We start from the raw sequence: 17,993 nt of genomic DNA on the forward strand, positions 1-17,993 counted from the left end.
TGAAAGACTTATTGAGGCGGAGGCGAGCGCGGCGCCAGCCATGGAGGCCGATTCACTTCAACATGTTTGCTTTGGCCGTGCTTATTAAGTGCAACTAACTGTCATCCGCTTTACAAAGGACTCGAAAATGTTTTGTTTCATATGCTAATAACTCGTCCTCATTCTGTATAAAATTAAATATAAGTGGCTCTTTTGTTCACAAAGATAACTGAGACTCATGACCTATGCCAACTGTTCATTGCCCCTATCATCCAGTGCAAACCATGCCTGAAAGGGAAATAGAAAGGGACGACGGGCGACGTAAATCACTTCATCAATAGGTACCGTTGAAACATTGGAGAATTGTGTTTTAATAGAATCTTTTACGCATTTCATTCGGCCGGCTGTATGTGGTTGTAGGAGAAAATAAATATACTTACGTTCTATTCTCGGCTTTCATTCGATGCACCAAAACAGCGGTCGAGCTTGCTTCTTACACGATTCGAAGAATTGGGATTGTTTTGGCCAACCCACTTTTAAGCCATAATACTTTAAAGATAGCGCAGCGATACCAACAATTAGCTTGACTTGAACATATGAGCATTTAGTATCGTTATCTGCGGTATCTATCTATTAAGGAAACAAAATTGTATCCGATGATTAAGATAGTGTTATTTAATGTTGATTCGCTAACTATGTTCACAAATATTTGCTTGTTGCGAAGAATCCACGAATTCAAGTGTAGGTCACGCTACGAACGTAATTATGAACTTGAATTTTAATACAATAGTTAATGTTACTGCCATATCTATATATTTTTCATTCATTCCAATGTTCAGTAAACATGGTAATTTGAATTATACGTTGACTAAAACCTGAACTGAACCTTGTTTTGGCAACACAAACACAACACGAATTGTAAACAAAACGCGTATATTAGAGATGACCGGGCTGGAGGCCATTGCTCCTTACTGATACTCGACTGTGTCGTGTCGTGGTCTATTTACAAATATAATTTATCATGCCATGCTAAATTTCCTATTGTTCTACTATGTGGACACTCATTGAATACGGAAACCTACTAACGAATTTAGTTTTCCACTATACGAGTATGAGTAATTTTATCGAAAACGTAAACACTATTTATTAAAAAAAAAAAAAAAGTTTTCCTTATACATTTCCTATTTAGATGGCTGTGGCGTGTTCTTTCTTAAGGTTCTCAACAGACGCCTAACCAAGGTGGAAGTCATTAAGTTTGCTCATCTACGAGTCGTTTCGTCATCACTTTATGTAAGCTGATTACGTAAATCCACTCAATGTGCACGGTCGGGATCGCTCTTAGTTTAGTAGAGCAGCTCAAAATACTGTGCTTGGCTTTTTAAAAATCATTTTATTGAGATTGAAATTAGAGTGGGCTAGCCGTGCCCGTACCCATGCAATAAAGTACATTTTGCGTGTGGAATACCACAATTCATTATAAATGTAGACAGTCTTATGTATACAGTCTTATTTTATTATTAAAGCTGCCTTTTGGTCGGCCTCGTTAACAATAATCAAATAATTCTAACCTAATAATAACCTAATAATTTTCTAGCCTATAAGTCACAGTGTAAGTATAACCCTAACTCGAACATATTCTGCGAAACCTAGAATTGCAAATGACTTAATAAAAAACATATCAAGAATCAGAACAGGCTTAGTCATATAGTTCAAAGAGGAATGAAATGATTAACGATAAAAATATGATATGGCATCAGGCGATAACAATATTTGTTGTCATTGTTTACTGTTTATATCTATAGTGGTCTCATCATTTCCTTTTCGTTAGGCCAAAGATGAATGAGTCAGTTATTAAACCGGAACTGACATCGTTTCATAATATGGGAATTCCTTAAGTCAGCGCAGCTATGAACTGGCGACGTGCATACATGAATGAATGCCAAAGTGTTACAGATAATACAGGGGACTTGCGTCACCCTCAATACTCGGCGATGCCTCATTCACCTTTCGGTGAATCGTGAGGAAAAATGGTAGGATTTTATGACTAACTTGTTAAACAATTTTAACTTGAGCTAATCAAAGGAAACATAAAGTACAAAAAATATTACGTTTATTGCTTTTTAAGAGCAATTCGAAGGCACATACACATGCAAGCGTACGCGCGATCCGTCAACGTAACTTGTATCTATATCACATAACCGAACCATATTTTTTCATATAGAGCCTAACCAAAATTCATGTCCATAGCGAAGTCGTCAATCACTTAGCATTAGCACTTCAGGCGGCACTGATTAAGGGGTCATAAGGTTGGAACATAGATATTTGTCTTGTCATGCGTGCGCGTTTTGCACGTTCTTCGTTAACTTTATACAAGACCAGGTCCATGGCTGCGCGGGCGTCCTCCAGGGGAGAGTGCCCAGCGCTGCCTCGCTGAACGCTGCGCCCCAACAACTCCTCGCACAGAACACGAAGCGATCGCCGAAATGGGAATCCTCGTGCGTGCGGGAACAACGCGCACGTATCAATGACCGCTCCGTGTAGCAGCTTCAAAGCCCGCAGGTCATTATCCATCGCGTGGCCAATCAGGATCGTATCCGTACCCACAAATCCTAGGATGTCATTCTGGACATCCCGGAGCGTCTTAGTAGCGCGCGCGAGATCGCGCGGCCTGATACCCGAGAATCGCGTGTTATGGTCCACAACAGGCGAGCTGGGCTTTACTAGGGACCTGTAGACGAGGCGGCCATCTGCAGCGATTACAGCAATACTGGCCAGTTCTAGTCCCGCAGTTGTGTACACCATCTCCGCATCAATGGCGTATATCCCGCCGCGCGGCGAGCGTGCTCGCGCATAGCCCTCGAGCGGGCCATTCATCCCGGGACGTGTGCCGTTCCAGACGTGAAACCGGGCAGTGCTGCAGCCCCTGGCTCCCAGCGGCTGGTTGCAGCAAGTATGTCTATAGTCTTGGCTTACCCGTCCCCAGTGATATACGCACGACTGAGACAAATTTTCACCCTCACGGGTCATCCTATACATTGAGTCACATCGTACACACAAATGTTCCACCGTATCAGCTTCTTCGTCACTGTCAGATCGCGGGCTGGAGCCCAGCGATCCACGTCCACTGTCACTTTGTGAGCAACCCGGAACGAACTCCGGTGCGTTTACATCCCAGGCAGTGTAGCGCAAAGTCGTCGTTCTTGAACGCGGCGGTGGGTTGATGTAGACAACAGCTTTGGCCGAGTTCGGCTCAAGTTCCAAGGGATACCCCAAAGCCCACATACGCTCTGGAGTTAGCAGATGCGGGCGCAGTGCATCCACTAGTTCTTCGGTAGAGATTCTTTGCGGCGCCGACGGCGACGGCGGCGCGGCCGGGGGGCGCCGTCGATCACGGGGCTTGCGCCGCCGTGCTGCTGCGCCAGCGGGGTCCATGCTCGATGCGAGTGAGTCTTGGTAAAACCAATTTTGTATATTAAAACAACAGTGCATGATTCTTCGTACGCTTGTATACACATAGAGTCGAGTGTTTATTCGAGAGCGAGCGCGGAGCGACTGACACGTCCGAGTGCGCGCGCGGGCGCTGTACTAATGGCACGATGGTGGGGCAGCCCGCCTATATACGTCACGCAGATAACGGGACATGCCGATCGACCGGCCTATTCTCTTTTTTCTAAACAATAATAAACTTATATTTCTTTGTACTGATAATAACGAGTATAATTAATGGGCTAAGTATACTTTGAAACGGATAAAAAAAAAGGTAACTTTAACAATGCTAAATAGTTTCGGTTCCGAGCCTTCCTAGGAACAGCTGTGATTGTTTACAATAGTACTATAAACAGCTGTTGTTCGAAGCAGTGGCTTATGCTTGGTAATGCGGGGTATTCAAATTAATAACTTGTTTTATTTATTGATTACCATCACGGTTTTTCTGCACTTGCACGCACCTGATCGAATGAAATGTTTTGGGAAATGTAGGAAATGTGCCTAATGCTATGTATATATGCCTAATTAGTTGACTTATAAAAATTATAATATTTTTAATAGAGCGCTAATTTAGGATCAGTTTTGTAAGTTTTCAATGAATTTAACTTTGAATAGAGTTAACTTTTTCGTACTCAATGAGATATACAAATTGGTTAAAATGAATCGGGCCAAAATTAGCCCAAAGGGCGGGTGGTAACGGAAGGAAGGACGGTCGGCCGTTGCCCCAGCCAGGCCGCCGCCGTATCTCGTATTAATACACATCGCTCAAGGTAAATGATGAACACACGCAGTTTTACAGCGAAGTCATTAACTTTCAGAGAGGACAAGACACTCCTACGATTAAATTACCCTGTTTATATCGTTAAATATTTAGTATGGCTGATTAAACAGATTTGCAGTTTCTCTCCCAATGCTCTTATAAAGATTTTACTAACATTTTTTCTTAATGCGACTACCTACTTTGTGTGAATTACATAAAAGTACCTGGGTTCGCCGCCCAGGTACTTTATGTAGTTCACAAAGTAGAGTCGCATTCGCAGTAAGCTTTGCTCAGGCTAAAACTCGATAATAAGCGTTTTCCCAGAGATAAGACCAAGCTAGATCGATTTGTCATCCCCGAATACCCCTTCATACCAAATTTCATCGAAACTTATTCATCAAAGTACCTATCTTGCATTTAGAGAAAGTTTATAAAGTATTTTTCGACTCCAATAGCAACAAGCGGCCAGGAGTCACCGGCAAGTAACTGGTAAGTAGTATAATCGTATTAACCGCGTACCGTGAGCATGTATGCGAGAACGATTGTTTGTATACAGAAGCGCGTGTGGGCGCGGCGGCGCTTGGTCGCTGACACGGCGATAACCTTCGAATCTATGTCAGATAGAACGGGGATAGAGTCGACGAACGGGATCGCGCACGGCGGAGCTATATGGGCGACTATACCCAGTACTTAACTTCATCATCATCATCATCATCCTAGTCTATATACATCCCACAGCTGGGCACATCTAGGCCTTCGAGAATGAGAGGGTTTGGACCCACGCGGACCCAGTGCGGATTGGAAATTTCACACACACCATTGAATTACTTCGCACGTTTTGCACAGGTTTCCTTACGATATTTTCTCTCACCGTAAAGCTCAAAACTCAAAGCCCGAGTTTGGACCCGCGATCCTCTGCTTCAGAGGCCACAGATCATACCACTAGGCCACCACGATTTTTTTTTGTATGTACCTAACTTACTGGGAATCGATGACCTGGGAGCACTGCACCGGACAAGTTAGCACCGTAAATTCTTTCAAGAAGTTGCTAATGACTAACGGTCCGCGCCCAGATAATGTGTACCGTGTAAAGTGGTGGTTCAGCGTGTAATTATCTAACAGTTAGATTCTAACTCTACCGGTAATGTTTCACTTTAGGACAGCACCGAATCTGTCGTAATATTTTTTTAAGCTTTTAATATGTCCCACTGCAGGGCAAAGGCCTTCCTCCGCTAATATAATGTTCATTGTTTTTTTTTAGCTTTATCAGGGATCGTCACGCTATATCGTATACATGGAATATAGCGGGGAATTTTAATTTAATCGGGGATTTTATTCCTACAATCTGTGCGACTACAAATGCTGATATATTTTGATTTAGTCACCTTTATTATACTCACCGAACTATAAAAATGCATGATCTCAAATGTTTTAAACGTATAGTCAGTTTAAATTTTTTATAAGTAGATTTTGAGAACTTCTATTTTATTTACCCAAAATTTGAGATATTTTGTCTACTTGTACCTACAAGTTAATAATAAATAAGATTATTCCGCTTAGTTTTACATAAACCAAATATTTCAGGCGCAGTTAACTCAAAATCCGAAGTCCACGGACATTAATCAGATTAAACTGCGGCCCAAAAAGGATAAACTTAACTCGGTCAGCTCCAGGTCCAGTTTATCAGCCGGTATTCATGCAAAACGTCGAACGACTATTATAACTCGAAATTCGACATTTCTGTCTACCATACACATACATAATGAAACTATAGTAAAGACGCCACGCGACCGGTTTTTCCGTTTCAATATCTCAAGCAAGTTCGCACAGTTAACAATAGAAATGAAAATTTTGTATGGTAGCTTCATATATTTGGGAGAAATGAAATCGAGCCACTCTTGCAATTTTTACGTTGATTTTTATGTTTTTTAGGTCGTAAGTGTTATAATAGAACCGTAAAAATTTGCAAGGGTGGCTTGTTTGCTTTGCTCCCAAGTGTATGTATATTGAGCGGCACAAAATCTGACCCTCGAATGAATTCAGAAATAGGTAATTTTGTATGTAGAGTGGGCCAATTTTTGTGCCACTAAGTATAGTGCTTAGTGTTAAATACGGATCGCCATGAAGACCACGTAGTCCTTGTTTTACTTCTAGAAAATCAGATTCCTTCGATCCAAAGTTTTTGTTTAAACTAATCTTATACCCCTCTACATAATTAGTTTCAAGAATTTGTCATTTGTCATTCTGTTTTATGCAAAGAATTATTTTATTTCTATCCACGAGAACTATGTAATTTTCCGGGATAATACTACCCTATGTCCTTCCACGGAACTCTATACTACACCAAATCTATCTATCTCTATACTAAATTTCATCTAAATCGGTTCAGCGTTTTAAGCGTGAAGAGGTAACAGACAGACACACTTTCGCAATTATAATACTAGCGCTTCGCACGGCCATCATTTTCAAAAAAAGGTCACATTTTTTAAATCCATTTCTCAAAAACTTAGCGAAGCCGCGTGTCGCTAAAATTGTATCATATATTATACCTAAACATTTCGTGATAAATCATCTAAGTAACTGATAGTGAACACTGTATTTAAATTTGTCGCTTAGTTTAAAACTTAAAAGTCAGACGGCGGGAAGTGACTTTTTTTAAACTATAGTATGGATTTTTAAATTTCAATTATCAAACCACGGCCACTGTAATGTTTCCGAAACGTCGAGGTAAATATTACTCGTGTGTGTTAGTGTGATAAGTCCTGTGCGTGGTATTTTGACTATAAACAATGGTTTGTAGGATGAATTGGATGTTCAAATTCTTCGAATATTTTTAGTGCTAAATAGGTAGGGATAAAAGGTTTTTAACTATGCATTCACTTTCGGTTCTATTGTTTTCGATACCAACCTCCAATACAGAAACCCGCCGCATTCATTATTAAGGGGTTTAATTTTATTATAGTCATTAACTCGACCCTTCTTATCCTCGAGACAAAACTACAAGCAAAGCCGTTCTATTCACGTATTTTGTTGAGAAAAAAAAAGATTAAAACACTTTTCTGGGAAAATTGGCAAAAATCTCAACAGGCATGAAGGATAGTTAAAATAAGTATTAGTAGATGAATGTGGATAATATAATGCAGCAGCAGTCGGTTACCTACTCGTACTATACCTTCCGCCGCCTAACTTTGCCTAAAAGTTCATTGCCGAGACTTGTACCACAAAAACTATAAAGGTATAATTCCAATACTTGAATAGGCACTATACCGTTAAGCGATTCGAACACAATCCGGGAGTAACGTAAAGACGTCGCATAAAAAAATATCTCAAAAATACGTCAAAACTGAGTATTAAGTAATGAACTTTTAGGCAGATTTATATGGCGCATGGTATACCCTGCGGAGCTAAAGCAGCGTTTCCACTAATAATGTGCGAGGATGTGTTGCCAGGGATGTGTTTTTCATTAATCAATAGAAACGCTTCATTTACACATCCTCGCACAGCACATCTCTGGTGGAAACAGCTGAGCGGAGCGAGGCGAGGTAAATAAAGCGTTTCTATTGGTTAATGAAAAAAAATATTCCTCGCAACACATCCTCGCACATCTGGTGGAAACGCTGCTTTAATATTTATTGTATGTACCGTATATCTATATCGTATATGTATGTCTATGTACTTATATGTATGTGTATTTTTAGTATTTAGGTTAATTTTAGGTTTAGGCTCTTTTATCTTTTCATAACGTGTCTTCTCTTGTTTCTGTTCTGACAATTATTTAAACATAATTTTACAAATTAAAATATCGAAAACTCGGAAATAGAACTGCTTTGGTCAAGAGTCAAGCCACTGGGATTCCGAGGCCGGCTTTTCCGCTTTTTACTCAAGCAAAATGTGTAATCTTATTTATATTTCCCACTAATATTATAGTTAAATGAGAAATTATGTAAGTCTGTTTGTTACTTCATCACGTCTAAAAAGTTTCAGTCCCAGGGAAGGACATAGGATAGTTTTTATCCCGGAAATTTGCACAGTTCCCACGGGATAGCACTAAACGCATTATACGGAGACGGAGTCACGGACAACAGCTGGTAGTTAATAAAAGTAGCCTATATGTTATTCCAGACGTCCAGCTTCCTACATACCGAATTTCATCCAATCTGTCCGTCCAGCCGTTTTAAATGAAAGAGTAAAAACACACAGACACATCCTATCCTACTTAATATTATAAGTGTGAAAGTTTGTGAAGATGTTTGGATGTTTAGATGCCTGTTACTCAATCACGCAATAACGGCTGAACGGAATTACACGAAACTTGGCGTACAGATAGACAATAATCTGGATTGTGATATAAGATAATTGATATCCCGGTAATGCGTTCCCGTGGGATATTTTTTTAAGTTTAAACAAGAATAGATAGAGGGCACTGTCCAAGTACGGTGACGACGTACCTCAGTTCTCAAGATTACGTGACGTGTTAACTTCGTTTACAATCAGTAGATGGCGTTGTGCGAGCGAACGTTGTCAAATTGTTGTTCAAATTGTTACACACGTAACCTTTTTCAGGCCAAACTCTAAGACACTTGTTTATTGCGTTGCCATGGTAACATTAATCGTTTATGTAAACTGTTGTCGTTGTATATTTCAAAAATTGCACGGGCATAATACAACAGTTTAATTAACATGGCATTAAGCTATTTCTAATACGGGCGAGGGCGAAGCCGAGGATTAAGGCTATTATTCACATAAAGTAGGATATTATAGGATGAAGACGTCCAGTCCAAATTTTGCTTTAGCCAAAGTCAAATTCACTCAAATATGGGGTTGGCACGGTTACTAGGTATATCGTAGCAAGCGTGGTATTAAAATGTACGTGGTATTTACCACGTCGAGAAATTTTAAAATCCATTTGTCCGACAATATTCGCAAATATTGTAGGTCAGTTCAGTAAAAGCCGATTACGCATTAAAATGGCTCATAGCTCATATTTACTCATTGCTATCATGAGTCAGACATACCATGAGTACGAGTACCAAAGCTTTATTTTTATTGAGTACATTGTTAAATTAGGCCAAGTGACTTCTACTTATTTATTATTACTAATAGGCACCAATTTAACACGTAGTTTTAAATAATTAAGCTTGAAACTGTGTCATTGTGCGATTAAAAGTGAGTTATAGCCTCTTTTCCGATTGCTAATAAAATAGGTTTGATTGCCTCAAGGGATATCATCAAAGCATCCGAAGCCCAATATACTGTGATGTGTAAGAATAAACGCCCACTTCTGGTGTTCCAGAAAAATCGCGGTCAGTGGGCCACGGTGAGCCAAAGAGTACCGGAACTTTAACTCCAGTCAGGTACCCCAGCCCACAAGTACAGAAGACCTTGAAATGGAACTGTTCATGCGTGTGAACATCGCAATAGTATCGATTGATACTAGTTTGCTAACAAAAAAATCTAATCACGTATCCAGATTCACTTTAAACATGTTTGACCAGATAATTCAAATCATAAGGTTTAAGTTAGGTACACGCTGTTCAACCGTTAAAATAGTACCAGTTGTAAGTCAAAAATATTGTTCAAGGATTTGTGAAAACAAAAGGGAAACCGCTGCGTGGTCGTAATGCCACGTGACGTGGTTGTTTTGGTGAAAGTTGTACATCATTGGCCGACGGCGGCGACCACCGTCACGACGAAGCTCTAAGTGGGTCAAGGAGCTCGCTTTGCCAAGCTAAACCTTTTTGCATGAATCACTAATAGATTAAGGGTAACGTTAAATTTAGCTAATTCTGTGAACGTAACTTTTTGGGAAAAACTCGTACTACTTTTGCGTTGGCTCGTGCTTTTTTTATTTCTTATAATAAATTAGACAAAACAATTAGTAAAATAAATTAACGTCCATAGCACTATTTAAAAAAATATATATTAAAACGCTGAAGCTAAAAAAAAAACTAAAACTTCTACCGTTCCAAGTGCATGACTGCATAACATAATAAATAATCCAAATGACACTCGTTATAGGCCTAGCTTTTATCAAATTCACTAAAAATAGTCACTAATAGCCAGACAACTGTTGAAGTAACGGTCTACTAAACCAAACAGAATGAGCACATACTTAAATTAGTACTATTATATATTCTGTGCTTAAACCGGAAAAATAACGTTTTCGGGGCACGTCCTCAGCAGTCGAAGCGATACAGCTTCGTGATCCACACACAATACTACCTTATACGAGACAAGAATTAAATATAGATGTTTTACAAGCCGCTTTGAGAATATAATTTGACAATTGTATACAAAGGAAGAGCTATAATCAGATGCTGTCGATTTACGATTATAGCTTTATCAATAACATGTGCTCACGCCGGCAATGATGATCGAGCGGGCAGAATTATGTCAGACAGAATCACAATTCTACGCCCGGCAAAGAAATCTGCTTCGCACCATTTAGGAAAGCGGTTGACTTTTCTTTCATAATTAAAGGTCTGGTTCGATACTGCATACCTTGTTCCAACTACGTCAGAAAAACAAAACTGTCATCACTTTATATAATAAATACTTGCTGTTGCCCGTGGCTTCGTCTGCGGAGAATTCATGTATCGTGGGCGCGCTTGCGGGAACTTTAAATTTTCCGGGATAAAAACGATCCTGTGTACTTCTCCGGATCTCAAACTATCTCCATATCATCACGATCGGTTGAGTACTTTAAGCTTAAACGCCTAACAAATAAACATACTCACTTTCGAACACATATTATTAGTAACGACGACCAATAACTAAATTATCTTTCTTTTATATAGTTTACGTACGAGTGCTGGGCACTGATTATTTGCCAACATAACGAGTATATTAGCGTAAATGGTTTGGTCTCATATGACGAGCTGTCCTAGTTTATTGCAATCCAGGTGACTTGTTGTACTATTGTTCGGTGCGAATACCTACAATAAGCCACTATTATATCTGTGCGATTAATACGGTAAATAGAAATGTAGCACAGACCTGCCTGGTTCAAGTCAAAGAAAACTACTATTGTTATCCAACTGTCAAGGTTACTTAACTGTAAGGTCTGCATTCAACCAAGATATCAAAACTTTCTGTATAGGTTAAGTTCGGAAAACAATAATATATTAATTACGATTAGAATAATTAGTTTTAATCGTTGCAGTCACTCACACCAGCCGTGAGCCTATTTGTAATTCGCTGATTAGAACCGGCCATCATATGTTTCCTATATTGACCGTTTATCAACGCCACGATATTGCGCAGCAGAACTTCAATGTGCACCTATAAAATAAATGCTTGGACCTCTATCTTGTTTTGATTTAAATGTTTTATTTGTATTATGCTAAATAGACTGATGATATGTATGACGTGCCTTGCTGGCGGTACAGTCACCGGCACCAATATCTGACACAACAAGCATGCATAAATATCTGATACGACTCTATTTCTAGGGCCGGAAGGACGTCAGATATTTTTGCACGTTCCGCTGTGGCAGATATTTATGCTGGTGACTGACTGTACCTAAACAATAATACATTTTACGAAAAAACATTGATTATTGAATTCATTCAAGCTTTATCATACTAAGATTAAGAAATGTTTCAAGAATAAGAGTCGCTGACCTCTTCGTGGTATGTAATTACTAGGAGCAATTCATTGACTGAAAACGGATGAAATTTACTTCATTTGAGAGTATATATAGTGAGACGTTAACCTTTGACATTACAAGATTGCAATTCAAGCAGGAAGTGCGTAGACAAGCAATCTGCAGAGGTCAATAAACCGTATAGATAATGCCTTGGTAAATCTACACCCAAGTTATATCATTTGTAACTTTGTAATTACGCGCATGTTCGATTAATATGTCTTTGGGACCTATTAACACGTAATTGCTTGTGTCTGGTGTACATACGTGACCGGTCCTCCGTGAGTCCGCGTTAGCAATTTGCATAGAATATCGTCGACACTCGTTAATATACAAGGACGTTGACCGATACACTAAACCGTATACCGGTGGTTGTTCTAGCAGAAAATAGTGGCTGAGAACGTGTCATCATAGAGCGGCAGTCACCTCACAAGGAAGAACTGTTAACATACTACTTAGAAATTATCTATGAGACTTTTAATCTGTAGAATATAAATAGTGTACTTAGTAATATTAATAGGTATGTCAAAAATGCTTTTTGACTCTACCTCGATGGTATTCTATAACTTGTTTATTATCAAGATCCACAAAGATAAATACAAAACGGTTTTTTAATTCGCTTTCAATACAATTCGGCTGATCGGTCCGTTTGTTCGTCCCATTCGGCATGCTAGGCTATAAAAATGGTCAGAATTTTATTGACAGTGCCAGTTCTCTATATGGACCTCTTTCGGATTTGTCATGGAGTATTCTGTTGATATTGATATGGATATTTTACAACGTCCAATAAAAATACACGTGGCCCGGGTTGGCATTACGCCGACCGGGGATTCCGTGTCCGCCGGCTTGGGCAATAACACCACGTCGCTCGCCTCGCCTTGTCCTCTACCTGATTATTGCTTAGCTAAAAATATTTGTTTATCATTGACATCTTTCTTTGACGTTATATTTCTACGAAAGTCTATTTCTGGCTGGATTACACTGGTCATGTTTATGTATGGGTGTGATAAAATTAACACTAAAATTTCACAGAATACATACAATATATTGTCATCGTTTAGTTTTTCAAAGCAAATTTAATGGTTTTAAGAATCACTAGGCAAATATTAGGTATGCCTTTCCTTGTCGTTTAAAAATATACATCAATTTACGAAACACATAATACATAATCTTTTATATAGATTTAGTTTTCAATAGGTTGGCTACCCGACAGTGCTGCCAGACGAACCGGCTTTAGGGAGATTGGTGTACATTTTGTATATTGTCATGTATACTTAATTTGAAAATGAAATTTGAATGTAGAGCCTATACAAATGATCCAAATGCAAAACAAAAAGTTATTAATGATGAAATTATTATTATTTGTCCGGACCCTCCCGTCATAATTCGCTGTTGCAACGTTTAAATCGCTAGTTTCTAACGGAAATACTTGAAACTGTGTGTTTGTAGGTATACGAATGTTAGCCAATCGCCATTCATGTAAAAGGCTGAAGGTCTTACAATTTAAACCTTGAAAAAATCCGCGAGATCACAAACAGCGTGTCGCTTCGAGAGGGTCTAATCACCGATTATGAAATCTGTATAACTTTACCTTATATAAAACTTACAGCAGTTTTGGACGAGGCATGAGTGTCCGCAACTCGTGCGGTGATGATTATTTCTCTTTCTAATTAGTCTAATACGAAAGAGATACATGCTAACCAACCAGCTTATTTGGTGATACAAAAATTATCCAATAGAGGTCTGACAAAGATAACTACGTTGTCAAGTTTGACAATAGGCATAGATTGAAGTCATGTTGCGCAAGATGTAAGCGTCAAAATCATTATCCGACAATTATTACAATTGAAAGCTTCTTCACGTTGATGTGCGTATCAAGTTGTTAAGTACCAATTGTGTTCAAATCACTGGTTCAAATTCAGTAAATCCTTCAACTTTGCTCGTTTGGTCAAATAGACGCGTGAACATCGATTAATCACTACTAATGCATGATTGAAGCGCGATATTGTTAAAGAGATAGACTTCACAAGATCTTATGAAAAATTAAAAATAAAACGTAACCATAGTAAAAATTACAATGTCACGCGAATGTTGTAAATCGCAATAGAACTGTAAAGGCCAAATATTATTTTCGACGCAACCTTTCATTGCCATTGAGTTTGTTATGAACTAAATTTAAAAACGAATGAAATTAATTTGAAAACTAAGGCATAGATGCGGAAATGACACTTTTGTATTTTAAAATAATTTAACAGCAGTTTTAAGCGGAAATAACGGATTCAACGTAGCTTTTGTTTCCAAATTAAACATGTGACACTGAACACGTTTATACGGCACTAAACATAGTGTCAAAAATAAACAAAACAAAGGTTGTTGTTTCATATTGACCCAGAAATGATATCCTTAACCGTTTTGTGTCGTGTGCTATTTATAAAATAAAGCTAACAAAAAAAAACTTGAATTTCAAACCTTTATAACTTTGTTATTTGTAAAGGTAGCTTAAAAATTGTTTTTCTATTCGATAACAGGCATTGTGAATTTTTAATTTATAAAATAAATAAAATACCGTCAAACGTACCGTATTTAACTGTTTTATTCTATGTTTTCAATACGTACATATAAATAACAACAAAATGTTCCTATACCTACAGCACAATACAAGTAATATATAGGTTACTGTTACTTGTATTGTGCGTATTGTTCTTATTTTGCAGACTTAAAATCTAATTAGAATTTAAAGACAAACTGGCACGATAGAGTAATTAAAAAACATATTGCTTCAAGATCGTAATTTCCAAACAAGTGCTGAACTGGCTGAAGCTATCGTGTTAATCATTAATAAGATTAAGAATGGAATGCTAATAGGCAAAAGCTATCAACAGCCACGTTAGCTGAGTCTTGGTGTTAAACTATCGTCACTAGCTCATCTCCCTGCCATCTTGCAGCCATTGCTCTTAAGAAACTAGTAAATGTTTCGAAAATTTCCAAACGGGACCGTTTGATTGTTTACTTTAAAACGCCTGCACTCAATTTGCGTAAAAAGATAAAGTAATCTACTAAACGTTTCCGTATTAGAAAGCTTTGAGCTGTAACGGTGTGAACTTGAATGTTCAAGGATTTTGCAAGCGTGTCGGATGCTTTACCTTCAATTGTGCCGAACTGCCGTGTTACTAACTGACTTTTTTTATATGGCATAGGGGGCAAACGAGAACGGATCGCCCGATAGTAAACGATTACCGTTGCCCATGACTGTTTCGACAGAAAGGATATATTGGCACCTGTTGCTAATCAGTACACTTTTACACTCATCAAATGTGTAAGGATCAATAACGTATCGCATCGCATTCGTTTGATTATGTTTTTGAGCAGCGAACTTAGTGCTGGGGCCTTTTAAAAAAAAGTGTACCCTTTCTTTTTTTTGAAATTTTGGTAAAAATATTGTTTTTCCTACTCAGAATCAAGAGCACTATTGATTCCGATGGTTTAAAAAAAACAGTTTTGCGCCTTTTTTTCATACACATAGGTACGTATGGGCGTGAAAAAAGTGACTCCCAAAATTTTGTATGAAAAATTGGGCACTTTTTTTTAATCGATCGGAATCAATTGTGTTCTTGACTGTACACTTGTTTTTGAAAACGCCCGCTTAGTATTTCATTGATTCTATATACCAAGGGTATAGGTACCATTGCTTTTTGGTTTTTGGTAAGCAAAATGTGTATCACCGAATTAGTAGGTATAAAAACTTTTGTTGGTTTCTTATCTTGTTTATCATTTGTTATCGTTGTTTGTTTATTTTGTATCGCTTTTAGTGCCAGACTCACCTAGATTTACATTCTTCTATCTAGTTTTTACCTACGATGCATCAACTTATTAACGCTGATAAACAAGGCTATCTTCAATAATAGCTTATTATATTTTTTACATCGAGAGTTAGGTCTTTTCGTTTATTAAATAACAACGTTTATGAAATAATAATGTCAACGTACTTTTTGATCTTTAAAAATTGAATCAGGCGTACTGTTGCAGAATTTTATTGTGATCATAAAATCCTATTGTCGGATTTACCTTGAACGTTGGAAGGTCAATCCTAATCCTAACACAACATTGAGAAAGTTTTTTTTTAAAGAGATAACTCCTAACTATAATTGATAGAAGTATTGATCAAAGAATAGATAAATTAGCAAAGGATAGTACAGCGCCAGTTTAATGAACTCCATTGATTGAAATGAATAGATAAGATGTTTAATAAAATAATTAACTGATAATACTCGCTCTATGAATATACAAGCTACAATTGAGACAGTCACAGATATCAATAAAAATAACTTATTTATAATCTTAAATTATACCGCCACCATTGTTATTAAGCGAGACATTGTATGTGTTAATAAAACATGGAACATATAAATTTATTTATACTTAGTATATTTGTCATGTGCATTTTCGATGGTCCAAAATAGCCAAAAATACATGAAATTAAAATAAAACACCCTGATAAAGGCGTATTTATTAACAGTATGCGCATATAAATGACATCAATAGAATTAAGTATTCATACACAATAAATGCCTAAATATAACTAACTAAACTTCCGTGTAAGTTTTAATGAAATAAAATTATGGCAATGGAATCGGAAAATTAAATGATGAGGATAGAATATGGAGAGAACAATTTTTTTTAAAGCTAACTACGTAAAAAGATTGATGAAACATGCATATAAACTCCTTAGTTTACTGTTTTTGTGTTTGTTTTGCTCCTTAGAAAAACATCGTTTGCATAAAAACAGTAAACGGTTTTAAAACGTGTTTGATTAAAATGTCGATAAAAATAAGAAGAAGGCGTAAACTATCACATTTTAATAACATCTTGGAAGAAACTGCTTAAAATCATTGAACAATAATTAGTTCTAAGGAACCCTAAAGAACACAATTGTCAAAATTCTCGTGTTAAATGTAAAACCGAGCAACGGCGAAGGTCGCGAGCCTTCCGCGGTTACCAGACCTTCGCGCGAGGGTGACGGCTAAATGGGACAAAGACAAAGACCATGACGTTTATCTTTTCCTGGTTCTTATGAATTCTAATGCCCTTGATTCGTACAACAATAAATTAGCACCTATTTTGAAACTACATTTGCCGTCAGAAAATGTTTAATTAAGCAACAGAGTTCATTTTAAGTATTTATTATTGTACTTTTCAATAATAAATTCAACCATTATATCGAAAATCACAATGAGAAACCACTAAAAAAAGAACATCTCTTTAGGTAATTTTACGCTATTGTTAGAACTCAGTAGGTACGGAGGCGCCATCTGTGTCACGCTGATTTTAACTCGGTGCACTTTAGTCACTCGCGCTGATTTCATAATAACCAAGAGGGATCATAGATGGCGTTGTGAACTCGTAGAAGAAGTCTAATTAAATGTTGTTTACTTACACCGGGCATTATACTACATTAAAAACATAAGAATATTAAAAAACAAATATTTTGCAGCTTTTCTAAGACAAATAAAAATAAAACTGCACTATACACTTTGAATGCTTGCAGCCGAACTAAATGCGTAAATTATGTATAAAATAAACAAATTATAACCACGTGGAGAGAACGGACGCGCAATACGCAGCACGTGGTAGAAATGAACATAAACGTATTACTATCGTATTACGTTAACGTTATGATTATAGAGTAGTTACTGACTAACGTAGCGGCGTACGTTTCGAATTTATCACTCGTAGATCGTTGACTAGCCAATACTATTGTTTTGTTTTGTAATAGGAGCTACTACAGTAACTAGTGTTTTTGTAATAGGTACTAAGAGATATTTCAATGAGCATGTTCTAGTAGCCATTGGGAAATGTTTTCTAAATAACAACCATTATATGTATATAGATTACTATCAATAACATTATAACTAAATTTTAACTTTGTATCTAATATCTAACGTGGTTGGTCAACATATTGTAGATAACCTTAATGGATTGATGACAATTCGGAAACTTACCAAATTACCACAAAGTATTTGTACACAATCAAAGAGAATGATGTAACACAGTTAAGATATTTCAGTATATCTACTTGAATTTAATTGTAGATCTGGTAAACGGCGCCAAATGATGTCGTCGACA

At 37.5% G+C, this 17,993-nt stretch overlaps 1 protein-coding gene across 4 annotated transcripts in view; it reads right to left on the bottom strand.

Moving 5' to 3' along the window:
• The window catches only part of LOC141437013 (transducin beta-like protein 2), an 82,202-nt gene that overhangs the window by 41,315 nt on the left and 22,894 nt on the right, over positions 1 to 17,993 (bottom strand). For 2 of the 4 annotated variants that reach the window (XM_074100189.1, XM_074100192.1), the window contains exon 3: positions 2,073 to 3,428. The exons of the other annotated variants lie outside the window; for them this stretch is intronic. In XM_074100189.1, coding sequence (XP_073956290.1) covers positions 2,257 to 3,428 — 1,172 coding nt within the window. In that variant the 3' untranslated portion in view covers positions 2,073 to 2,256. Of the gene's footprint in view, positions 1 to 2,072; positions 3,429 to 17,993 lie in introns of those variants that run through there. 4 annotated transcript variants of the gene reach the window in all.

Source organism: Choristoneura fumiferana, chromosome 17, assembly GCF_025370935.1.
Source record: "Choristoneura fumiferana chromosome 17, NRCan_CFum_1, whole genome shotgun sequence".
Classification (NCBI taxonomy): domain Eukaryota; kingdom Metazoa; phylum Arthropoda; class Insecta; order Lepidoptera; family Tortricidae; genus Choristoneura; species Choristoneura fumiferana.